General features: G+C 41.4%; 3 protein-coding genes across 4 annotated transcripts in view; 2 read left to right on the top strand and 1 right to left on the bottom strand.

Annotated features, from left to right (window-relative positions):
- Positions 1–353: 353 nt before the first annotated feature.
- On the top strand, positions 354–19574 carry SLC39A6 (solute carrier family 39 member 6). Its single transcript, XM_074547007.1, has 10 exons — positions 354–509; positions 1827–2620; positions 3823–4003; positions 4275–4444; positions 5695–5904; positions 7525–7594; positions 8843–9220; positions 14501–14581; positions 16937–17127; positions 17232–19574. The coding sequence occupies exons 2-10, from the start codon at positions 1853–1855 to the stop codon at positions 17382–17384; spliced, it is 2202 nt and encodes a 733-aa protein (XP_074403108.1). The 5' UTR covers positions 354–509; positions 1827–1852; the 3' UTR covers positions 17385–19574.
- CTNNAL1 (catenin alpha like 1) overlaps positions 17685–25885 on the bottom strand; it is a 64426-nt gene continuing 56225 nt past the window's right edge. For both annotated transcript variants that reach the window (XM_005482929.4, XM_074546998.1), the window contains one exon: positions 17685–25885. In XM_005482929.4, coding sequence (XP_005482986.2) covers positions 25724–25885 — 162 coding nt within the window. In that variant the 3' untranslated portion in view covers positions 17685–25723.
- Positions 20798–24654, top strand: ABITRAM (actin binding transcription modulator). Its single transcript, XM_074547019.1, has 6 exons — positions 20798–20921; positions 21000–21051; positions 23244–23373; positions 24053–24129; positions 24207–24276; positions 24345–24654. Exons 1-6 carry the CDS (start codon positions 20858–20860, stop codon positions 24471–24473), a joined length of 522 nt encoding a protein of 173 aa, XP_074403120.1. The 5' UTR covers positions 20798–20857; the 3' UTR covers positions 24474–24654.

The following is a 25885-nucleotide window of genomic DNA, read 5'->3' as shown; positions in this document are numbered from 1 at the left end:
ACACGCACTCTTTGTAACACCGGGAATCCTTGCACGAAACCCTTTCCAAGCCCGCAGGGAACGTTACCACACCCAGCGCCATCATCCAAACCAACGTTGCCAGCCCTAAATGACTCGCGTTTTCTGGGAGGAAAAGACTTCTCTGACTCTCATCCTTTCAACTCTTTGGGGATTATTCACACCTCTCGCGAAACCCTAAATCCAAACGTCAGTGACTTCTCAAACAGGGAACCTCCCGGGATCTAGCCTTCCTCCCGACCACCTCCTCCTTGCTGCGGGCTCAGTCCCGGGCCGTGGCGGCGGACAGGAGCGGCGGGACCCCCCGGCAGGCTCCGGGGGCGGCTCCGTCGAGGCCGCGGCCGCTCGGGCCCCACGTGAGGCGGCCCCGCCCCGCTGGAGCCGCCGTACCCGGAAAAGGAAGGAAAGAAGCGAAAGGAAGGGGCGCGGCGCGGCCGGCGCGGGCGGGCAGCGGCGGTGGTGCGGCTGAGCCCGGCCCGGCGGCGGCAGAGGTAACCTCGGGCTGCTTTTCCTCCCCCTCCTGCTGCCGCAGCCTCTCGTGGGGCTGTGTGTGCCGGGCCCGGGCCCCGCGGCAGCCGCCGCGCTCAGGGCAGCGCAGGCGGCCGGGGCCGGCTCCGCCGGCGCGGGGTGGCCGCGGGGGCCGCGGGCGCTGAGCGGCTGCTGCGGGGCACAGACCGCGGGGTGGGACAGGCTGGGGGGGACCAGGGGGGAACGTCTGATCCAGCCGCGCTGCTCCGGGAGGGTCATCCCAGAGCACGTGGCACAGGATTGCGCCCAGACGGTTCTTGAGCTCGTGTGTTCCATTTCTGCCGGGAGGGAGACTCCTCACCCTCTCTGGACATTCTGTTCCAGTGCTCAGTCACCCGCAAAGTAAAGTTCTTCCTCATATTCCGAGGCCGCTCCCTGTGCATCAGTTTCTGCGCGTTGCCTCTTGTCCCATTGTTGGGCACCGCCGGGAAGAGCCGGGATCCATCCTTGTGGCACTCCTCCCTCAGTTACTTATGGGCAATGACGAGATCCCCTCGTTTGTTTCTGGCGGCGGCAATGAGGTTTTCCAGGCTGACTAATACTTTTGAAAAAAGAGGTTCTCCTCATTGCCCTGAAAAGGGCTGAGGCAGCGCTGCCCTGCTCGCAGTCTCCATAGCAGTTAATTCGCAGCCCTGCTGGAGTATTTGTGGAATGAAACACACAAACGCTCACACTTGTGAGCATCTGGTCCACAGCAATGGAACAAGTGAAAGGAGCCGTGCCACACTAATGTTAAAACAAAGGCAGAGCGTGACGGCATAAAAAGCCAAATTTTTGTGGAGTGCTGGAAACACTCGCCCAGCTGGTTTGCCAAAACCTCCTGGAAATCCAGTGATGAAAGGGTTGGAAATTTCGATTTTTAAGCAGGAATATGTAATTTATACTACATATCTTGACTAATGCATTGCTCAGACAGAAATTTCAGGGCTTCTTTTAAGCACGAGAAGACCCTAACCTAGAACTTAGTTGCGCCCTTGAGGGCTCTCATGTCAGCAGTGACTCAGGTGGAGCTGAACAAAGGCAAGCTGGCACCTGGGGAGGTGTTCATGGCCAGTGACCTCACTGTGGTATTCAGCTTCTTCTGTGCCCGAGGCAACGCATCTGGGAGAAGTGCTGAATGTGTAAGAAATTTAAATGTCTCTTGCTGCATTGGTACTTTGAGCAGGGTTTGGTTTTGTTTGTTGTGGTGGTTTTTTTGTTTAAGCAAATTATGATTGTGTGTTACAGAGGATAACGTGATTGGTTTTGTGCAAGCTATTTAAATTTTCCTCTTTTTCCAGATTTTCAGGGCTGAAAGGGAGCTGCAATGGAGAGTACAGTATCAGTTATTTTCCTTGTATCATTTTCCATACTGCTGTGTGAAAGTTATCACCATGGAGTGGAGACGGCTACTGTTGTGCACACATCAGAGAGAACTTTTCCAGAAAAGACAGTGGGTGTTAATACTGACTTGGCAGGACTGATACAGAAGTTGCACCTTCAAGAACTTTTTAATCGTTATGGAGAAAACAACTCTCTGTCAATTGATGGGTTTAGAAAACTGCTACAGAACATAGGTATAGATAAAATGAAAAGGATTAAAATAAGCCACGATCACGACCATGATCATGACCACAATCATGATCATGACCACAATCATGACCATCACGACCACGACCATCACTCTCATCATAATCACGTTTCATTGAGTAAAGCCTCTGAGAAGACTGCTTGTCCAAGCCACGAGTCTGATGCTAGCAAAGACCACAGGAGCAGCCACGGGAAGGAGCCGCACAAGGCCGAGGGCGTGGAGCGGCAGCAGAACTTTGTGCGCAGCAAGAACGCGCTCCATGAGATCCCGGTGTCCATCATCGCTGCCGCGGGCGGCCACGCCGAGCTCCAGGACGTGCAGCCCGGGGAAGCCAAGCCTCTTGTTCGTGTGGCTGCAGCTGGCCCTGGTGCCCTTAATGTCACAGGGGGCCGCAATGGCACCTGGCCGGGTGCCACAAAGGCAAACGAGTCTCGTGCTTCTCCCAAGGAGCTGGAGAGAGGGAGCTACCTCTATTCCAAGCTGAAAAAACAGAACACGCAAGAGGTGAGGCTGGTTCTGTTGAATTCTCAGGAATCCAGATCCACCAGGAATGTTGTCATGGTTTATTTTTCAGGTGCTTATTGTTTACCTGGGTGCAGATTTTGTGGTGTAACAATACCCATAGCCAAACACATGCAAGCAGTTCCTTGGAACTGAACATTTTGAGGGAATATGGTGTTATGTTCACAAGCTCAGAGGAAAATTAAGTATAAACATACACTTAGTTTAATGCATTTATTATTTATATATTTAACTGTTACTAAATATTAAATAAATTGATACTAAACCTGAAAAACATCTACAGTTTTAAACTTGCAGTTCTGCCTTAGATCAGGAATCTGTCTTGTTTTCCTATTAATGGAGTGAAAGTAAAAAAATCAAGTTAAGGTACTGTGATTCTTATCAAAGCTGTCTCACATTGGGATAGTGTAGAACCATCCTCCTCTAACACCTTCCCTCTCCATTTAAAAACTGTATGTAAACATCTCTGAAAAAGATTGTGGCAAAGTGTCACATGTTACTTTAAAATAGTATAAAATTAGCACTGATAAAGAGTATAGTTGGGTTGTAGACATTTTTCTTAAACAGTCACATCCTTTTCCATTAAAGGCTTTAAAAAGCAAGTAGAATCTTAGTGTTTGCAGCCATGCCAGGTAACTGTGAGTGGGTGTTGTGCGGCATGCGATGGTGGGTGCTGAATTCACAAGTTGTTGCTGTGTTCTGCACTGTGGAAGCAGAAGTTCTGCTGTTCTTTAAACCCACTGAGACTATGTGTGGGTTGTACAGTGGGAAGCTATTTACTCGAGGGAGATATGTACAACGTGCTCTGCACAAGACGTTCCACAGCAGTCACTGCTACAAAAGGGTATTTGACCTTGTTAATGCTTCCTTATGTGGCATTTAAAACTGACTGAAAAGTGTTAGGCTTTTTCTGTTTGTACATCAAAGCATCTGACCCATTTGTGCTGAGGATGAGTAATAATTACATGTCATCTATCCTGACTCCCAAGCCAGCTTTCTGGGGCAGGGTTGGGGTGGAAGTACATTTTTTACTAAATGGGTTTGTTACCAGTTTTTGAGTTGTGTTGATAGAGCTGCTTTCATGTGTTGCCACTGCATTTCAATTAATGTGGCATGTGCAGTCCTTTTAAGATGTATTGTGGTATTTTGCTTCTAATTAATCTTTAACTTGTCTCTTTCCACAGTGCTCCAATGCATCCAAACTGATGCAGTCTCATGGAATAGGCACTCAAGTATTGTTGACTGCTACAGAATTTAGTTATCTCTGCCCAGCTCTTATTAACCAGATTGATGGCAAGTACTGCATAGTCCATGCTACCAGTGAAAAAGCTGAAACTCCTCCAAAAAGTTTTTCTCTGCAAATAGGTAGGCTGGGTTGTTTTTTTGTAACATCAAAGCTTAATGGATAAATATTTATGTTGGTTATAAATTCCAAGAAACCTATTTCATAGTTGTAAGAAGTGTTGTTTTCTTCTGGTACTTGACTAAGATTAGAGAGAAATCTTTGTGGCATACCTTTTGTTAACATCTGATTAATTGACTGATCAGGTGTGTTTGATAACAGACACATTAAGCAAACAAAGTCATGTAATCAGCTGTTACTTATTGTTGTTGCCTTTTTTTTTTTTTTTGCCAGCTTGGATTGGTGGCTTTATATCCATCTCTGTCATCAGCTTTCTTTCCTTGCTGGGTGTTATATTGGTACCACTGATGAATCGAGTGTTTTTCAAATTTCTTCTGAGTTTTCTTGTGGCACTGGCTGTGGGGACCTTGAGTGGAGATGCCTTCTTACACCTCCTTCCACATGTAAGTATTAATTACTGTTTCATTCATTATCTCCAAGCAGAGAACTTGACAGCTCTATGTATTAGTACCCTATTAGTTTGTACCCATTTGATGAGTCATTTCTCAACCTTGTTATGCAGGTTGTTTGATAGAAAGGTTTTCCATTTGGAACATCTGTATTGTTCATTTCACAGTCTTTAAAAATTCAAGAGCTTCATGGCATTATCCCACTCTCTATTTCCTGTTCTTACTCATATGTACTGCCACGTCCCTGTATTGTTCCTTGAATGCGAGAATTTTGCATAAATTTTCCTAGTGGTTTATTGCAGTGCTGCCCCTAAACTACCTCCCCAGTTTAACAGACTTCAGAGGTAGTGGAAATTGCTCACTGAACACTTTAAATGTGAAATGAATAATCAACTATTTTTGGTTACAAGCCACTTATGTTGATGGCTTACCCATTGTGATTTTTCTTTTTTTTACCGGAATCCATCATTTCTGAAGTCCTGGGGAAAATACTACTTGATGGATTTTGGAATTGCTGTTATGTAATAGGGACAATGAAATGGGAATATGATTGCTAAATTTCTGCCTTTCTTGAGGTTCTTAAACAGACGTTCTCCCCCTGCAAAAGTAGCTTGTTTCAGCTTTCAAATAAAATGGATAAAAGTGACTGCAGATTCTGTGGTTTCTCAGTCCTGCCTGTAATCTACAAGGTGGTTTTTTTCCTTTCAATTAATTATGCACTTGCTATGTAAGGTTATGTAAGTCAAATCACGTGCTAATGAGATGTGCAAAAAGGTTTATTTTTGATCATACCTGTATCCAGTAAGGACAGGGAAAGTGTCAGACTTTCTTTAAAGAAAGAAATTACAGCCAACTTCCTTGTAGAAAAAAATTGTTTTACATCTATGAGATTTCTTAGATGGGAGGCTAACTGGTGTGCTGGCTATGAGCACTGCTTAAAATGTGGATTCCTTGATGGTGTCAGGAGTTTGTGTGGGCACAGCTGTACACCTTGGATTAAGCAATGTCCATGCAGCTTCAGTGTGTAGGCCTGTGCTCAGTCCTTGCAAGGTTTCTTCCTATCAACAAATTTCCAACCAACAGATTCCTTTGTAATTGAGTCTGTAAGCAGAGCATTTGCCCTGTGAAAATTGTCAAGTCTGGACTCCAGACATGAGGAAAATGTTGTGAAGAATACCCTTTATGTTTCTTACATTACATTTCTTTTGAATATAATGACTTTCCCCTTTTTGTTCTCCCCTTAGTCTCATGGAAACCATCACCATCACCACGAAAAGCCTCTGCTTGACCAAAAAGGCTCTATGTACAAACATCTTGTTTTTCAAAGTACAGAGGAGAATGCTTACCTGGATTCTACATGGAAAGGACTTACAGCGCTTGGAGGCTTGTACTTCATGTTTCTAGTAGAGCATTTGATCACTTTAATAAAACAATTTAAAGACAAGAAGAAAAAGGTAAGGAGACTATTACTCTGAAACTCTATTGTATTACATGCTCATTTCTGAAAATACTTACTAAAAAACCTCCCATGAATATCATATATCTTTTGATTTAATAGCAATGGCTGACTGGGTTAGTATTAGAATGTTGTTTTTATTAGGGACACATACACTTCTAAACCTTTATTAAGAGCTCTTTGCTATCTCCATAACCAGACAATATAGTACAGGGTTTGACATTGCAGTGAATTGTTTAAAAAGAAAATGTCCAGTTGCATCTTCAATTTTAACAGAGTGGTTTAAGAGCTCACTTCATTACTGACTTCTTTCTGACATCTTGAGACATTTATAACTCTCTGAACTGGTTTTATTAATATTTTAATTCTAATCCTGGATGCAATAAATTTGTACAGTTTTTGTACTGCTATCGAGGAGAGCACTTGCACAGACAGGTAAGGGTTGGCAGTAAGTTCTTACATAAATAAGAATCCAAGTATACTCTAGAAAGTGACCTTATGGAATAGCATTCCATGAGGAAACAGTCTGTCAAGCCTCTTGGTGCTTTCCCTTCTCTCCCTCAAAAATGCAAAATGCAACTCTCAGATTGTTATGCTGTTTTTTATGTGTAAGGTAAATAACTGAATTTTAGCAGGTCATTAGTGTTGGTAACTTACCAGTTACTCATAATAGTTCTTTAAAGGCCTGTGTAGCCAGGAATAAAGAATTATATCAAAATTGATTCAATAAGAAAAATTAAGCAGAAGTTAGTGACAGATTAGAATCATGGAGTGGTTTGACTTGGAAGGTATCTTAAAGGTCATCTGGTTCCAACCAATCCTAAGCCTTGCTTGAGGAAAGTTAGTAAATACTAATTACTTAGTTTAAAAATAGCTAATTGCTAGGCTACCTCAAAGACTGATAATCTCAGTTTAGTTTTCTCATTAAATTGGTCATTAAGGCAGTAGTTGCAGGGAAGATGCCATGTAAGCTCTTTGATCATGGGAGCTTGTGTTGGTGTGGTTTATACTGAAGCTAAACTAACTGTGAGGTTTCCCTATCTCTAGTCAAATTTGTTTGACAGGAAAGAACATGAGGGGTTTTAAGCAGAGCAAGAATTTTGTCTCCTCCCAGCCACAAGGAATGGATTTCCTGTTACACTAATTATGCCTTCCAAGATATTGAGTCACTGATCACAAATTGTTGTGATACAGACTTTAGTTGGCAAGGAGGAGAGATTTTACTTGGTTTTCCTTCTGTATATTATAAAAAAACATTATATTGACATTATCATAGAAAAGAATGAGCAGAAGAAATTAGTCACCATTGAATGCATGTCACTTCTCAGATGAGATGAAAATCTTCTGCTTAGTTCTTGTGAGAAATATAGGGCATTTGTGTGTGTGGGCTGGTTTGTTTGTTTATGATCCTCTTTGTTTTGTTTTGTGTTTTGTCCCCTCCTATGGAGCCTGAAGAACCTTTGTCATCCTACTTTAATAGGTTTCTAATCTTTATATGGCGTCCATGTTGTCCTCTTTCTGTGCAGGCTGCATAAATGTTGTGAATATAATGTTGCTCATGTATATCCTGAAAAATAAGTAAAATATTTGTAACTGCAGTATTTTCTTTTGGAATAAGAAAAAAAATGAAGATGATGGAGAAAGTAAGAAGTTTTCAACGAATGAAGAAAAGTTGGATACGGATGATCGTAAGTCTCATTAATATCACACAGTTGTTGCTTTGTGGCAGCACTGTTTAAAAAACACCTGATTGATGGCAGCTCGTAGATCTGCTTCTTACTGTAGGTTGGAACACTGCCTATTTGAATTATTTTCAGAGCAAAACCTGTCTGTCTGCTGCTATGTGGAGCACTAGGTCTATTTGCTGCTTTCCTTTGAAAAGGATCAGTGGGTTACAAGTAGTGAATTCGCAGTTTGGGAACTTAAAGCCTTTTCATTTTAGCAGCAGAAGCTGAAGTCATTCTGGGAAAGCTGCTGTACAGCTACACTTTCTACACTTCTCTTTAGACTGCTAGATGTTATATGCATCACTCATTTAGATTTCTGGGTTTCGTTAGTTTGATTATTTATTTATAAATGTAATATTACAAAATTGGAGACAATACTTGAAGCTCAACATTCAGAGTGCAAATGACCATGTTATCCCCAAGATCATGCTTTAAACCAAAACACACCAGACTAGTTACTTGTTAGCTATTGTTGATAAAAGAGATGTTCTGTTTTTCAGAGTAATTTTATAAGTAATAAAATATTTGTCTGTGATGTAGAAAAAAAAAAATTTATTCATTTAATTGCAGGAAAAATTTATCAAGTTTCAGCAGTTAGTTAAAAGAACCAACTGTGGTGTGTCAGCAATGTTTATATGAGGGTATTTCATGGTCTATATTGATAACTTTATTTTTTAGTGTTTATTTTCCAGGTGTTAAACTCAAGTGCCTGTATTTGTTTTTGAAATACAGGAGTTTCCAAAGTTATCTATAACATAATCTTCTTCCACATCCTTTTTCTTCAGCCCTGAGATTAGTAAATGGCACATGCTTCTCAGATACTTGATTTTTCTGAAGTAATTGAACTAGCAGTCTTCATGTTGTGAGACTGGGACTTGGAGCCTTTTGCTGTTGTTTAAATTGCAGTGAGTCTTACAGGAAAAGATTTTTTGCCTTTTAGGAAGCATTTGTGTCCGTAATGTAAGAGCTGCTTCAGTAGTAGGGGACAGAAACTAAAAGTTTTCCTTATTTCACCTATTGGGAATTATCTCTAAAATCTGAATAAGTTGTAGAAACGTTTCCAAAAAATCTTGTGGTTCAGGAAATTGGATTATCAGTCTCAACTTCTAAACTTCTTTGCTGCTTCACATAGCCAAACTGTTTATTGTATCTTTGCTTCTTAGGTGATTTTAAAAATGTGTAACATTGTACTCTGGGTTTTTGTAACAGGGCCTGAGGGCTATCTAGGGACAGACTCTCAGGATCCATCAAACTTCATTTCTCAGCAGCCAACGGTACAAGAGGAGGAAGAAGTGATGATAGCTCATTCTCATCAAGAGGAGGTTGACAACGAATACGTGTCCAGGGGCTGCAGAAACAAATGCCATTCTCACTTGCACGATACTCTGGGACAGACAGATCACCTAAGCCACCACCACCACGACTACCATCACATTCTGCACCACCACCATCACCAGAACCACCATCCCCACAGCCACAGCCAGCGCTACTCGCGCGAGGAGCTGAAGGACGCGGGGATCGCAACGCTGGCCTGGATGGTCATCATGGGAGATGGGCTGCACAATTTTAGTGATGGGCTGGCAATTGGTGAGTGCTAACGCGCATGCTGGGAAGGCAGTGAAGTCTTCTAGCTGTCTCTTACCTCTGTTAGGGATGTAGCTAATTAGCAGAGGATCTTTAAAGTCTGAACTTTTTTCTCAGAGCATCATCTTAAAAAGTAAGAAAAATCTCTAGCTTAACGAACTGGAGGTGAGTGATATGTGAAACAGAAATTATGTGTTTGCAGCTCTGTTTCTTTAGAAAATCTATAAACTGGACTTCATTTCCTGCTTTTGGAGAGTTAAAGCTAACATGTTTCAAAACTAAAGCTAGGCTTATAAAAAATATTTAAGATTGGGTTTATGCCTGCAAGTGCTCAGCAATTTTTCAAAATTTTAGTTGTTTTTAGGACAAGCTTGTATCTTTCAACATAGTAACTGTCTTTTTCACTTCTGTCAGGCCACTGGCACCATTGCCTGATTTATTTATTTTTCTCTTTGATCTGCTCTTGTGTTGCAGCAGGGTCAGGTTCTATACTTGGCATATCTGCCTGCCTGCCTGTACTGGGCCCTGGTTCCACATCAGGATTCCTCCAGAGCACTGATGGATAGGATAGGGAGATGAGGCCCTGGTTTCAATCTGTTTTAGCCTGAAAATTTTATTTTCTGAAACAGTGATCATACTATACTCAAAACCTTGTTCCTAAAGTTGAGCGTAATAGTCCATTTTTTAAAAAATGGAACAGGTATAAACAGTTATTCTACTTGTAAAAAACCATTTTGTTTCTGCTGAGTTCATGCCCCTGTTTTCCCCTTAATGTGTCTGGTTGCTCAGTCTTTCTTGATAACGCTTCAGTGAAAATACTTCTTTATCACAAAAATAGTAGATGGAGTATTTTGTTTTGGACTTCTGTCTGGGAGGTCAGGTTTGGGAACTCTGTCATGTTTTTCTTAGAAGGAGAACTAGATTACAGGTATATTGAATTTAAAAGGTTAAAGTAAGTCAGAGAAAGTGAAGTCAAATCAATAATCTTCAGCACTTATGCTAATCTTTCCTGATCTTGACTATTGTATTTAGGACCAATCTTTACAGGTATTGGATTAATTTCCAGGCTGTTTAGCATACTGGAGGCAGTTCAGCAGCATCAGTCGTTCTGTACATTTTATTGTAGGAAAAAATTCATTCTTGTTTGAAGAGGAAACCCAATAATAACTATTTTCTCACAGCAATATTTGCAGTTGTTCAGATTCAGTCAATTCAAAGTGTAATGTGAAAAGAGACTTTCTGATTTAATCTCATTTTTGATGAAAGTTGAAGCATGAAATGTAAATTTTTGAGCGGATCAGTAGTGAAAAATGTGGTAGAAGGAAGATTTGCATACAAATGACACAGAATCAATTACCTCTTGGCATTAGGGAGATTTGGGAAGGAGCTATGACTTTATAGTTATGAAGGGAAAAGTATGAGAGAGGTTAATAAAGGCTTATTGAACAAGTGAGAGCAATAGCTTTCAGAAGTCCTGCTGTGTAGCTTGTTCAGGCTAATGGAAATATGGGTTTCTTTCAGTTCTGTATGTGCTTACAAGTATTATGGGAAACCATCAAATTGATGGTGTTGTGAAAATGCCAATGCTACTTGTGTAGTTAATCTGTATTTTAAAGAAGATGTGAACACTTCTGTAAAGATAACTTTAGCCAGCATAACCCTTCATTTAAGTTCATTCACTTCATGTGATTTGTTATTCCTAAGTTCCATTTGTTACTTTTTGCCTCAAATCTGTTGTGCTAATTATGTAGGAACAAGATTTAAAAGTGCTTATTTTTTGTTAAGGCTTGGAACTGTTGCATCTGACTCATTTGTGCAAAAGGATCATCTGTGATTTGAACTTTTAGGTGTAATTACAACTAAATAAGTAAAATGCAGAACATTATTTTTATACTAGTCTTGCATAGATATTTTTTTCCTTCAGCTTTTGAGAGAAGTCATGTCTTAAAAGTATATTTTAAGATAAATCAGCATCTTGAGAGGGGATAATGCCAGATATATTAATTTCATCTTCAATTTGTTAACATTTCAGGACTTCTTTTTAGCAATGAATAAATAAAAAGAGATATTCTTGTTATTTAAGCTTGTACTTTAATTACTTCTTACTTTTTCTCTTTGAACTTCATAAGAATTAAGTCTGCTATGGTCTTGTCTAAAGCTCTAGTGCTTGGTGTGTCACCTCAGCCCTTACTTTCTCCCTGCTTTCCCTTAAATTTTCTGTTGGTGCCATCTGTTTTATCCAGATCATTAGTGAAGATACTGAAGAAAATGGTTGCAGTTTTTGTCCTGGTGAGCTCTATTTCTTACCAGCCACCAGGCCCTGTTGGCCCAGCAGTCCAGTCAGTGTGCAAGCCCATATTTGCTCTTTGCCCAGAAAAGACTGCTATAGGAGAGAGAGAGTGTCAGAAATCCTGCTGAAGTTCTGTTGTATTCACCATCTGTATGACCAATTATTTCCTCAAGCTGGATGCAGCTTTTGGAGAGGGATTTTAAGAGGATATTCCACATGATCTTTTCAGGAACTGAGATGACACTGACCACTCCTGAGTCCTTTCTTAAAGATGGGAATAATGTTATCCTTTTCCCAGAGCTCCAGTGGGGCCTTCTATAGCCGTGGTTTTCCACACATGATCAATGGCAGCCTTTTAGTCACACTAGTAACTCTGTCGTACCCTCAGGTGAGTCCCATCCTGGGGTGCACCTGAGCATTTCCAGGTTTTTCTGCATTTCTCTGAACTGTTGCTTCTGTGGTTTGCTGTCTCTTTCTTTCTGGAATGGAGCTGGGATCTGGCTTTGTTGACAAAGACTGAGGTGAAGGCTGTGGTGGTGCTTTGCCTCTTGTTATGTCTACTGTTTATTCCCTTCCTCATCTATCAACAGATGCGAATTTTTCATGAACTCTGTTTCTCAGCTAACATTCTTGTAGAACTGTTTCTTGTTATCCTTGGAATCTTGCTAGTTTTAGTTCAAGCTGGGCTTTGGTCTTCTTCCCTTTACTTCCACTGCTTTTGGCTTCTTTGCTAAGTTCCCAGTCTTTGTTCCTATTTCTTGAGTGCTTCCTTTTTGAATCTTAATTACTTACTGTTATTAAGATTCAAAATATAATTTAAATCTTAATAACACACAGCTTAGCTGGGCACATCTTTTGCAAGTGTTCCTGCACAAACAGGCTTGTTTGTTTGTTTATTTCTGTGCTCTGCAAACTGGCCATCCCTTCTGGCCACATTATCTCTTTTGACTCATTCCCTACACTGCAATTCCTTAAATAAGTCAGAATCTGCTTCACTAAAGCCTAGAGTCTTAGTTTTGCTTCTTCTTCTTCCAGCCTCCTCCTGTGTCCTGAACTCAGTTACCTCATGCTCACAAGATGTCATTTTTTGCTGTATTTGCCATCAGTTTTTCCTTGTTTTTGAGCAGCAGGTCAATTGACAATGCTAATCCCGGCTGGTTTTTGTATCCTCTGTAGTAGGAAACCGTGACCAATACACTTAAGGAACATCCTGGTTTGTGTGTCCAGTACTGTGTGACCTCCACAGCTGAAGACTCTTTGTGGGAATGGTGATATTCTATGTTCATAGGTAGCCTTATCCACCACCTTTCCTTGGTTAGATGATTTGTAACCTTATTCCTGGTGTTACTCTGATTGACCAAGAAACTGAATAGACACATGGAACCACAATTTACTCATTCTTTTATACTGGAGCTCTCTGTGGTCAAGGAACCCCTTCATAGAGGTAACCAAAAAAACCCAAAGTGAATTGTATTCTGTCCCTCTAGAAAGCTGGCATGTCTAGCCATGGCAGGCTAGACAAGCTTTAGTGGTGTCTCCACAGCATCCTTCAGGCAGGCTCTGGGAAACCCATGGACTTCCCTTGGCAACAGGTCAGCAGGTCTGTCTTTGTCCTGCATGGGAGGGAATCTCCTATCACTAAAAAAAAAATCTTTTCTTTCATTTTGTGCTTCTAATCTGATGTACTGAACTGCTGGGCAAGGCAGGACTCACTTATCCTCTCACTGCTGCCAGGGTCATGACCATGTTCTTCGGGCCAGTGAGCTGCAGTGGGAACAGAAGAGTCTTCCTGTTGCCAGACTTCACTGTTTTCAAATGTTACTCATCTCTTGTTTCCTTTCCAGTTCATGTTTCCTGTTCCAGTGCTACTTTGGTCTTGCTTCCCTCTGTAGTCTGATGGGCTTGGCCTTTGCCTCTGCAGAACCTCTTCTGAAGACTCTCTCCATCCCGTTTGTCACCACAAAGGTGCCTCCTCACCACATCCTGCATCCTCTTGCCTGGATGCCACAGCACACATCCCAGACAAATGGTGCTGCTGCTGTCATCACTTAAGGGAGGAGCATCCATCGTTTCTTGCACTTGAAGACCTGGATAGCTGGGTCCCTCAAGAGTTGATCAACAGGTAGCTTCCCCAGTGAAAAAAAAGGATTGTCTCCAGTGGAGTCATTGCCAGTGTAGTGCTTCCTCTGGGAGCAGTTCACCTGGGTCCCTTGTGTGCCAGCTGCTGTGACATGGCTTTGTGCCTCTTTGACTGCTTGTTGGCAGCATGTTGTGTGCTGGCAGGCTCCTGGTAGCAGCTGAAGGGGAAGCTGGATGTGGCTGTGCACCTTGGAGAGGCTCTCCATGCAGCTGGGGCCCTGACATGCCGTGTGTGAGCTGTGCTGCAGCTCTGCAGTGTGCTGCGTCCTCCTGAGCTGCTGCCAAATGAGAAAAATGGCAAGCAACAGGAGGAGCAGAGACGACAAGAAAGATGAGGACTGTTGGACTAGTTTAAGGGGTTTTTGTGGTACTTGGGCTTTTTTTCTCCACTTCAAAGCAACCTGCTGTGGTATTTACCTTAAAGCAAGCTGCTTAGAAATCAATCCATCACTGTGATTTTGTAGCCTCTCTTATTGTTGTCTTGACTTTCCTTTCCTAAAGTGTCTGACTCTTGAGCTGCTTTGTTCCCTTTGTATCTTAAATAAAAAAGAATTTTTGGACAGTATTTCCATTTATTGCGTTTTTGGGGAAGGATTGTGGTGAAAGGTACATTTGGCTTAGTTCAGAAATAAGGTAGTGAAATGTGGTTTACTTTAACAGCAAGATTCTGAAGAAGAATTTTGTGACTTAAGGATCATAAACAACTGTTCAGTTAAACTTTAAATGCTTCCACAAGTTAAAATTTGAGTGAAATATATGTGCTAATATGACACAAGCATGTGCAACAGTGCTTCTGCACTTCTGAATATGTAGTAATGTTTTGTTTGCTTTCTTTTTTTCCTGTCTCTTCATAGGAGCAGCCTTTACTGAAGGGTTATCTAGTGGTTTAAGCACTTCTGTGGCTGTATTTTGCCATGAATTACCTCATGAACTAGGTAAGACCTCAGCATTTCCATATGCTGTGTGTGTATGTCCTTACAGGTGCATGTGGGAGAAGAGAAATTTGATCAGACAACTTTATCAGGTTCTCTGTTCAAGGATACTCTGATTTACTTCAAGACTGTTTAATCATTTCTAAATTGAATTAGTAGTTTAAAAATCTAAATATTTCAGCTACTCTGGTTAAAACTGTCTCTTGCAATTACAGCATTTTCTGTCTACTTTAGTTGTAGTTTTTATTCTCCTTGTATATAACATAAGCTGTGAATTGCAGGAGAATGCATGACAGAATTTTCTCACATCTCTCCTTAATTTTATTCTCCTGCTTGTGCTGCTAAAAAGAAGGTCATGATTAGTCAAAGTACTTTCTGCATAACATTTGCTGCTTTTTCATTAAGTCTTGCAAAGAACTGCTGTAGCTCTAAATTAAACTTGAAACTACTTGGAAATCTTTCTGGAAACAGTTTGTCTTTCAAGCTCAAGTGATTTAAATTCATGTGCAGTCCCATGAGAGATTATTGTCATGTCTTACAATAGGAGTTGAGTATTTGGCCCTTTTGAAGGGCAGCTGGTGAGGACAGGATGGATGTGCTTAGTTGAATTTGAGACATAGCTGATCTTTCCAGTTGTCAAATCATTTTGGGTGTGCAACTGGTGTTTATTTCTCAGATGTCATGGTTACAGTCACACTTGATGTATAGAATGAGGGAAGAAGAGTTTGCTTTCACTTTTTTGAAGGTTTTATTCCCCAGAGGGGAGAACATTCAGTTTCATTTAATGGAGCTTGTATACCAGTATGCATAAACTTTAAACTCTCTCTACATAAACAGTTTGATATATTTGTACAGTTGTATTATACAGAAATACATTATGGAGAAACCATACCTGATTTTTTGGGTTGGGAAAAATTGAGTCTTGTTCATAGTAATCATGGAACTTGTATTAATTACACATACTAAATGTTGTTATTTCAGATATAGGAAGTAAATTCATCTTATGAACCTAATAATTTTAGATTCAACTGTTCTGTTGGTTTTAGAAATAACAAAAATCTTTTGAAATTTAAATCATACTTCTTTAATCAGAACAGAAGACTTGATAGGAAATACCTTCTTTACCAGAGAATGTGAAGTGGCATAGGAAAATTGAAACAAATGGAACTAGTTGAGGTTAGCTGGGAATAAAATTGAATAGTTATTAATGCTAAGCAATATACCAGTTCATCTTGCAATAGCTTATAGGAAAAGCTGTTGTAAAAAATGACTCAAATCAGCTTTGAAAATTGCTTTTGTTTACTTTAACTGGAGATAACTTATAAAGAATCCATTTTATTTTCAAATAATAAGCTTATATTCCTCCTGTTTAGAAAAAATATTTTCTGAATTACAGAAAATCTGGTCCTGGCTGGTAGTCTATCATTCCATCAAGTATAAATAAGACGTTAAGGATCATTTATGGAAATTAATAAAGAAATGACATTAAATTTATAAAACAGATTACAAGTACAAAGAGCAGTTACAGGATGATAAATTGAATATGCAATTGAGTGGGAATATTCTACTGTAGGAACACTCAGGCATATCAGGTACTACAGCATTTTACAGTGGTGGTTTAAATTCAAACTGCTTGAGGATATGAAGCTATTCAAGACCATCCAAAGGAGGGGTACAAAGATGGGGAAGGGGCTGGAGGGGAACCCATTAGAGGAGCAGCTGAGGTCACTTGGTCTGTTCAGCCTGGAGGAGACTGAGGGGAGACCTCATTGCACTCTACAGCTTTCTCATGAGGGGAAGACAAGGGGCAGGCACTGATCTCTTTTCTCCTGTGACAGGATCCAAGGGAATGGCCTGAAGCTGTGTCTAGAAAGATATAGGTTGGATATTGGGACAGTGTTTTTCACCCAGAGGGTGAAAATCCTCACCCCAGAGGGTGTTTGGGCATTGGAACAGACTCCCCAGGGAAGTGGTCACAGCCCCAAGGCTGAGTGTTCCAGGAGTGTGGACAATGCTCTCTGGCACATGGTGTGATCTTGGGGCTGTCCTGTGCAGGGCCAGGGGTTAGACTTGATGATCCTTCTGGGTCCTTTCCAAGTCAGGATGTTCTGTGATTCAGCAAGAAGCTGCTTCTTTCCCAAATGCAAAGACTTTAAAATTATAAACTTACAGTATTTGCTGCTGTGTTGTTGTTCATGTGCACCCTTTAAATTTCTGTCCCTCAGTGATTTCTGACTTCATGAAGGAAAAAAAATAAGGCAAATACCAGCATAAAAGTAGCTTAGTAAATAAGACAACACTGCAGTACCTACCCAAGAATAAAAACTTTGTCTTGGCTTTTTTTTTCCCCTGTTATAGGAGATTTTGCTGTCCTCCTAAAAGCTGGTATGACTGTCAAGCAAGCTGTGCTTTACAACGCTCTGTCAGCTATGCTGGCCTACCTTGGGATGGCCACTGGGATCCTCATTGGTCATTATGCAGACAACGTTTCAATGTGGATATTTGCACTTACTGCTGGCTTGTTCATGTATGTGGCTCTTGTGGATATGGTAAGTGCCTGGACCTGTTTGAATTTGTGTAACACAGCTTAAGAATTAATGATTTGAAGCAGCTGTTTCTTTTGAAGGTATTTAACACCTCCTTGTTTGTTTAGGTACCTGAAATGCTCCACAATGATGCCAGTGACCATGGATGTAGCCGGTGGGGATACTTCCTGTTACAGAATGCTGGCATTCTCCTGGGATTTGGGATAATGCTGCTTATCTCAGTATTTGAACATAAGATTGTATTCAGCATAAACTTGTAATCCTGGTTGCCAGGAAGACACCTTGGTGTTAAATTATATGTGGTAGAGGTTTTTTCTACGAATTTCCTTATTGGAAAGGTACATTTGATATAGACTAGATATTTTTTTTGGTGTGCTTTGTTGTTGTGTACTTCCCTCCCTTCTTGCCTGATAGAAAGGAACACTGTAAAGTTTGGGGTTTGTTTGAGTTTTGTTTGTTTGTTTTTAATTGTATTTTTTTTACTTGGGATTTAGCATTGCTTATGGTACTTGGAAAGTGGTACTTAGTAAAACATGGCCAAATCTATATTATTTGTATTGTTTGGGGGGGGGGGGTAGGTTGTTTTTTTACTGAATTTATTTACTGTATGTAATTATGTGATTTTTTTTACTTCATTGGTTTTGCTGGTTTACAAAAGTAAAACAACAGTGGTTTTTATTTTAGCACAGTTAAAATCAGTGGATACAAAGCACAGTGAGCAAAGTAAAACAAGGACAAGACATGTAATGGTTAGCATATATTTATTGGTAAAAACTCATCTCTTCTGCATCCACCTGGTTTATACAGAAAGGCAGATAAGTCCATTCCATCCTTTGTGGTGGTGCTGGTTCTCTCAGTAGCTTGTGGATTCCTATGTCATATTCCAGTTGGTTTCTACTGCAAACAAATTGATGTAAAACCATATCCTAAGTGTTTACATCAAATGTTTGACTGGTTTCATCCATTCTGATACGAGTTGCTCTTCACTGGTTTCTCAAATCAGCAACAGAAGTCCAGCTCTTAAATTGCCAAAGCTTTAAGGATCCCTTCAAAAAGACTTTAAAAGCAGTGCTGTATCCCACTTAAGCTGCCTGAAGTGACAAAGGTGTATTAAAGCCTGTTTGATTTCAAGGGGGAGGAGTGCTACAGGCTGAGATAAACAGTCGTTTCCTACAAAAGCTTCCTGAAGTAAAGTGTTGATTTACTTTGGGAAAATGAGCTGAGTGGGAGAGCTGCCTACCTCTAGTTCAGTGTGATTGCACACAAACCTGTGCTATGTTTTTTTGCAAGAACTAAAGCTGAGAAATCCAAAATAAGAAAATTTCTTTGGTAGCATATCTAGAGAAGCAAGGTGTTAAAGATAATAAGTGTATGTAGTTTAAGCCTACAGTCTTAATATGTTTAACCACCCTGAATGTCACTGAAGGAAGAAGGTTGAAAAAACCAATAGTAAAATAAATCTGCATTTGCAGGGAAGGTGAACATGTCAAAGTTCTTTAATGATGAATAAATATCAGAATTATGCTATCTTACTAGCTAGCTTTAAAAACCCCAGAAATAAAACAGTTAGCACCTATTTCTGATCCACTGCCTCAAATCATCATCTGAATAAAAAGCTTGAACAACAAGATAAATGTTTGATAATACCATGTATGACACATTAAAACAGTCTGTTGGTCTGTCATACAGTGGAAGCCAGGAACCATTCTATCACCTGAGAAATAGATGTTTTCAATTAATTGAGAGATTTGAGGGGGTTTTAGGAGTTGGGAAATGGGTACCACATGAGTTTTTGCACCCAGTGGACTTAGCTTCTCTTCCTTCAGCCTTTCCTCAGGTTAGCAAGATTGAGATTTACTTTTCTGCTCACAGAAAAGTGAATATGCCTCTTTTCTGTGCTTCCTTTGAAGCCAGGGTTGAGAAAGGTGTACTTCTGTCAGCTCTTCTAATGCATCCCTGTGTCCTAGCAGGCTTTTTAGGGCTTGGGCATGGTGTTCACCTGTGGTGTGGGAAAACTCCATAAATACTGTGCACTTCAGCCTGTGGGGCTTCCACCTTCTGCACTGCAACCCTGGCTGCTACAGAAATCTGGCATCTCTGTAGTCCTGGGGGATTTCAGTCATGGATGAGCTCAGTTTGCTTTGAATTTTTCACTGCTGGTTTCTGTTAGCCTACAGCCATAATAGCTGCCAGTTGAGCTGGATTTCTCTTTTCTGGATATGACACAGGAAGTGGGCAGGTAGCCTGCTGTTGTTCAGGAGATTTTAAGATTAATGACTAAATAATGGAAATAAATCTACAATTTTCAGTGTTTCCAGTGGGTTCTTGGCTGGCTTTTGATTATTAAAATATCCACATATTACCCCTTGCTAATTTAGGAATAAAAAAAAAAAAAGAATTGCCTTTAGAGCAGAAATGTCTCTATCCTGTACACAAACATTCCATCCATTCAGTGCTCTTTGATCATTAATGGAGAAATGTCCATGACAGGCAGCTGTCCGAACTGATAATTAAGAAGGCTATAGACTAAAATTTGCTGTAGTTTTGTATCAGCAGGATGACAAAATGCTGGTTGTTCTGTTTGTTCTGGGCTGGTTTGTTTGTTTTGTTGTTTATCTTTGTTGGCCTTACAAAGTAGAATCTGCATCTTTTGCAATGTACTCGTGTTGGAAATACTCAATGCTTGGCAAACTGGTGGGGCAGTGCCTCTAAGCAGCCCTTTATTTTTATGTGCATATTTTTCTGCAGCAGTTTTTAATGTGCCTGGCTACTCTGGATAATAAATGTGTCTGCTTTGTGCATCCATCTGTAGCTTAATAATGGTACAGACCTTAATTTGTATGCTGTTACAGCTGCCTTTAGTGCCTGTGCTAGGTGCAGGTGAACAGAATAGGCAAAAATGCTGGAATCATTTTTGGTTTGGTTTATTTCTGTAACATATTCTAATGGTTTTGGCCTGTGTTTGTACAGAAGTGGTTTCAATTTTGGGCAGCAGGAGTCAGAGCAAAGGTGTGGAAGTTCTCAAGTTCTCCCCTGCCTGGTCTGTGGGGATCAGGTGCTGGTACGGTTTCTCTCATCCTTTGTCCCTAAATGTGACGCCACGTGTGCTGTGGGAATGCAACTCCTTTATGTTCATATAAAACACAGCCCAGGCTGTGAATTCAAAGGCTGAAATAGAATCACAGAGACTCTCCTGCTGCCTGAACTGAGACACACGTGCAGTTAAAATCTCTATGGAAAAACTGGGTCGTTCTATTTTCCACAAGCAGAAAACAGTTGTTTTAATAGAATGTGGGTTGTTTTTCTTTGGTTGTTTTTTTAAATTTAAAGTACGTTTTTGGTGTGTGTGTATATATGGTCACTGTAGCTGTTACTGTATTGCTGTGTGCTAGAGAAAATAAACCACTGAACCAAACCACAGGCATCTGAGCATTTTTCTTAGCGATGCAGCTACGGCAAAAGATGTTTAGAGCCTTGAGAAAAAAAAAAAAACCGGTAGCAAAACGGAAGGTTTGGCAAACTGGTGGGGCAGTGCCTCTAAGCAGCCCTTTGTTTTTATGTGTATATATTTCGGCAGCAATTTTTAACGTGCCTGGCTACTCTGGATAATGGATGCAAGGGTTTCCTCAGGGTTTCCCGTGCCGGGGCGGGGAGAGGGCCGGGCTGGGGCTGCCGGGGCCGCCTCCCGCCGTCATCGCGCTGCGCCGGCGGGCCGGGCCGGGCCGTGCCGGGCATGGCTGAGGGGGCGGCGGGGCCGGGCGGCGCCGAGCGCTACTTCACCCGCTGGTACAAGCCAGGTACCGCCGGGGCCGGGCCGAGCTGGGCTGGGCCGGGGGGCGGCGGGGCCCTGACTCCTCTTTGTGCCCTTCTTGCAGACGTGAAGGGGCGGCCGTGCGAGGACTTCTGCGTGCTGCAGCACTCCAACAGGCGAGTGGCCGGCGGGGCTCCGGTGCCCGGGGGGCCTCGGGCTGCGGCCTCGGCCTGCGCCCGGAGGGAGCGGCGGTGGCTGCGGCAGCCGGGACGGGCAGGGTCGGCCTGGGACGCAGCACCGGGCGAGCCTGCGCTGTCCGGGAAGGTGGGAGGAGGGCAGAGCGACAAATCGGCCTCCCCATCCTTTAATTGCTCCAGTGAGAAACAGAGGCTTGGGCTCTTCCCCGCTGACGGCCCCCCACAGCCCCTCGTGCTGCTCAGCAGAGCCCGTGGTGCTGCCCTCGCTCCCTTGCACCCTCTCCTGCTGAAAGGATCCCATACACTGTCCCTAGGGATGTTCATGGAAAGACTGGAGGTGGCACTCAGTGCCGTGCTCTACTTGACACGGTGGTGTTCGGTCATAGGCTGGAGTCGATCTCAGAGGTCTTTTCTAACCTAATTGATTCTGTGATCATCAGTAGCAGCAGAGAAACATTCCAAAAGGCCTTTGTGAAATGACATTTTGAAGGGGTCTCTTTAACTTGATTTAGAAATCCTTCCATTTGAACAAACATTTAGCTTTTTCTAGATAAAACCTAATTACTTTTCCATGCACATGTACTAATGGATGGTGAAGGCAAGATATGAAAGTGTCTTACTTGTGCTTGGATGTAGCTGCATATCCAGTTATATGGAGTAAATCAACCTGTACCTGATGTGGAGGCTCCTTCCACACCTTACCTCCCCCTGCTGCAGCCTCGTAGGGCATCAGGAGCATTTCTGGGCTCAGTCCCAGAGGGAAGAACAGAACCTGCTATCCACACAAAAACTGCCAGGGCCAGTGGCTTATGGGATGAGGGAAGGTGAGGCAGCATTTGCATTCCTGGTGAGTTGCCTGCTCTAGAAATTCAGAGTAAAAGGAAGAGTATGCTTGGCACAGGGCAGAACCATCAGCTTGCTGCAGCCTTTGGAGTTGGAGCTTCTCTGTGGCTGTTTCCTTCCTCCATTCTTTCAAAAGGGAAACCAGAGTACCTTCAAATAACAGGTGACAGTAACAGCAAGGAAGGACACCCTTCCATTTGTACTGAATACTGAATATAAGGTTACTAATCTCAGGTGTCTGATATAAACAAGTTTAAATGCCACTGATCTGTTCAATTGTCGTGGAGACTGTTCTCCTGCTTTGAATTCTGAATTATCAGGACCCTTGGATTCCACAGCAGCTTAGCCAGATGTTCTGTAAAGTAATTGACCATTATTATGTATGGAGCTGTGGCTCAGCTTGCTGTTTCTATGCAGTGTGAAGTTGTCTCTTGCTTTTTTGTTTTGCGAGGTCTCAGCTCCATCAGGTGACAGCTCAAAGATAATTTGTCATCTTCCCTTAGAAGGTGGCTGAGGTGAAGGGAGGTAGCTTTGCTGCTAGAACATGCTGGATGCATTTACCAGGATCCAGCTCCCTCTTGTGGGAGCTGTGCAGCCAGAACTCCACAGGAGTGTGGGGAGATGGATACAGCATCCACAGGGAGAGATCTGGTTCTGTGCCCTGGTTTTCTCTGCAGTCACTCTTGTGTTGATTCTGGTGCTTGCTGTAGGTTTTATACTCTCAAACAGAATAGCTTCCCCTCCCTTCAGTTACTGGCAAGTCACGCTTGTGCATTAAGCATGGTTCTAGGCCAGGCAGGCTTGTTCTCTTCAGCTGGGCTCATCTCAAACTGTGCAGTGTCATGGTCAGAAATAACCCTCTGTTAGAAAAAATGCAGCAAGTTAACTAAGGCCCAGGTCACCAAAGGATTCCTCAGCTGTTCACTGCACAGGGCCTTTAGCTGTTGAGAAAGACTCCTTTGTGTTACATTTTGTGACAAAAGTACACCTTGCTTTACTTATCTTAAGCTTAGTGTCTACTTCAACTATTGGCTGAAATAAACCAGCCACGCTCTCATGGGGCACAACAGATAAAAGAGTACTGGCTTATTTAAAAGCAGTGGTTTTCTTTCAGTAAGAAGTGTAGGCCTTTTGACAGTCCAGTCTGGTATCTCAAAATGAAGCATTTTCCATGGGAGTGGCTTTAGGTCAGAATGCCATTTTTGTTCAGTTTGGTACAGCAGGTGTCAAACAAGATAGGCAGAGGAGGTTGTCGGATTTGCTTAGAGCACGAAGGAGTGGCTTCTTAAAATTACAGTGGAATAATTATATTCTTTTTTTTTTTGCAGAATTTGTGTCATCACCTTGGCAGAAGCCCACCCTCTTCTTCAAAGTGGGAAAACAATTAAAAACATTAATTACCAAATCAGTGCAAACTGTAGCAGACTTCAGAATAAGGTCTCTGGGAAGTCAAAAAGGGTATGGCTTTTTGGTTTCCTTAGTTTTCATTTTAATCTCTCACACTGCCTGAGATTTTTCTGTAATTTCTTGGAGAGAAACCCAGCAGGTTACTTCTGTATTTCACTTAAAACCAGCCCCTCTGCACTTGAAGAAGTTAGATTTCCTCAAGATGTGCTTGTCCCACCCAGGGTCTTGCAGTGCTCCTACAGCACTGGTGGTTTCCAGTGTTGCTCAAGCACACTCGCTTCTAGCAGGTTTTTTTGGTAGTGTACAGACGGACATAAACATCCCTGAAATAATGAAAGTTTATTTCCAAGAAGATGTGAAGGATTTGGAAACTAGAGAGTAGATGGGGCAGTTCAGTGTAGTGGGTTTTTGAAGGTGCATTTGAACTTGCTTATACTGAGATCCATGGTGCTGTTTCCTCTCCTCTCTCCCCTGGCTCATCAAAATACAAGATTGCTAGTCTGCAAGAAACTCAGTTATGACTAAATCTGTAGGCTTGTAACAAGCTTCTGTTTGATTTGTGCACATAACTAAGTTGGCATCTTCCCTTCTGTAGGGAAGCACAGCTCTGGAACTTGGCATGACCTGTAACTATCACACATCCTTCCTTTTAGACATTGCTGATGGTAATACTTTTACAAGTCCCGTGTAATTAAAACCACAGACATGTTTGTTTGTTTTCCAAATGCAGGGAGCTCAGTTTTTAACAGAACTTGCCCCTCTGTGCAGGATATCTTCATCAGATGGAGAGGAATACACTATTTACAGGTAAGATTTTTCCCATTTTTTCCCTACCTTGCCATACCCCACACATGTGGGGTATCTGAATCTGAACACTTTTGCAGTTGCATACGAGGGCGGCTGATTGAGGTGAATGAGAACATCCTTAGCAATCCTGCTCTTCTGCAAGAAAAGGTAAGACACTTTCTTGTTCTTTATTTTTCAGCTTTTATTTCACTGCTAACTTCAGTCTCACTTTTTAGCCATCAACTGAGGGGTACATTGCAGTGGTTCTACCCAAATTTGAAGAAAGCAAGAGTATAACTCAGGGACTTCTGACGCCGAAGGAGTATGAGGAAGTTTTGATGAAACGCCGCAGTTCTGCTTTGTGAAATCAACTCTACACTTCCCATCTGTGTTTGATACTAAATAAGTGACTTTTATTGTACACTGTGAGTTTTATAGTATGGAAAAGGCCCAGTGCCAGTTTTTAAAAGGAACTAAACTCCTTGATTTGTAAAAGAATAAACCAGTTAAAATAGTTTGTATATTAAAATTTCTGTAAAAACTTGACATGAAGTTTTTTTTTTTCTCTGAATTCTAACACTACAGGTTTTTAAATAAGCTCAGAATGACATGTTGGAGATTATTTATGTTCCACAATCAGCTTTGCTTCTGCTTAATGCAAGCATAGTACATACAGAAAAATCATAGTATTTAGCTATCATGTAATTTAGCTAAACTAATACAATATGGAGTTTGACACAGGTGAATGGAAAACAAAAATGCAACAAAAGCCTGTGTACAAAGAGCAGATAAATTCAAAAATACGTATTTCATACCAAGTTGTATTTTCATGGTATCCTGAAGTCAAATAATGCCCTTTGTACAGAATTTTGTAATAATCACTATCTATTTACTTCAATTTTACATGGCATAATGTCAAGTCTGCATAATACTTTAGTGGTTCTACAGGCAACTCAAATTCTGCTCAGAAAGTTTTAATAAAAAAGCAACAACTGCCATCTACAAATAGGGTAAAAGAAAAAGGGCTTAAGTCAAAACTACTAATCACTTAGAAATACGTTTTTTGTGGAGATAAATCTTGTAAAGATTAAAATTCAGAGGTGAATCGATTGAAAGAGATTTTTTTTTCCTAAGACTACTTCATTGCAGGTATAACTTGTAACTAAGGTAACATTTCAGTGCTTCAGGCCACAGCCTTTCAGACTATATTCCTGTTTCTGCTTTATCAAATACACAGACTGAAACAGGCCAGAGATGAGTGTACAGACTTCAACAGTAGTGTTACATGTAGCATATGCAGCACAGGGGTCTGTATGTAAAATGTCTATTTAGCAGCATCTTTGGGTTGACACATCCATTAAGACATTCAGAAGCAATGATTACAAAACCGGTATCAACAGCGAGCATAGGAAAGGCATTCACATTATAAAAATACAGAATATTTAGACTGGCTTGTGTTTTAATGGCTAAGTAATGGGACATCTATTAGATGTGACAAAGGTCAACAGTTTTATATCAAATTAACCTGGCTTGACTTTCCACAAATGAAAGCAGTATTGAAACTTCAGCAAGTGTTATTGTCAAATGGGAATTCCTGCATTTCTCAGGGCTGTGATTACTTGCTCTCTAAAAATGTCATGTTTGTTACATGATTTTCTAAAGACTTGATGCCAAATGTCTCCACTCTTCTTTCTGGAGTACGTGCATTTGTACCAGTTCGTATTCTGTCTTCTTTCCATGGTGGAGCAGGCTTAAGACAACCATTTCCCGCTTTATT

The sequence above is a fragment of the Zonotrichia albicollis genome, chromosome 1 (genome assembly GCF_047830755.1).
Source record: "Zonotrichia albicollis isolate bZonAlb1 chromosome 1, bZonAlb1.hap1, whole genome shotgun sequence".
In the NCBI taxonomy this organism is placed as follows: Eukaryota; Metazoa; Chordata; class Aves; order Passeriformes; family Passerellidae; genus Zonotrichia; species Zonotrichia albicollis.
This window is presented reverse-complemented; position numbering and strand designations above follow the sequence as displayed.

Bases quoted from the DNA above. Each gene is read 5' to 3' on its own strand.
- SLC39A6 (XM_074547007.1), top strand. From the start codon at position 1,853: ATGGAGAGTACAGTATCAGTTATTTTCCTTGTATCATTTTCCATACTG. The intron at 2,621-3,822 runs GTGAGGCTGGTT...CTCTTTCCACAG, and splicing joins AAAAACAGAACACGCAAGAG to TGCTCCAATGCATCCAAACT. The intron at 9,221-14,500 runs GTGAGTGCTAAC...GTCTCTTCATAG, and splicing joins TAGTGATGGGCTGGCAATTG to GAGCAGCCTTTACTGAAGGG.
- ABITRAM (XM_074547019.1), top strand. From the start codon at position 20,858: ATGGCTGAGGGGGCGGCGGGGCCGGGCGGCGCCGAGCGCTACTTCACC. The intron at 20,922-20,999 runs GTACCGCCGGGG...CCCTTCTTGCAG, and splicing joins CACCCGCTGGTACAAGCCAG to ACGTGAAGGGGCGGCCGTGC. The intron at 24,277-24,344 runs GTAAGACACTTT...CTCACTTTTTAG, and splicing joins CTGCTCTTCTGCAAGAAAAG to CCATCAACTGAGGGGTACAT.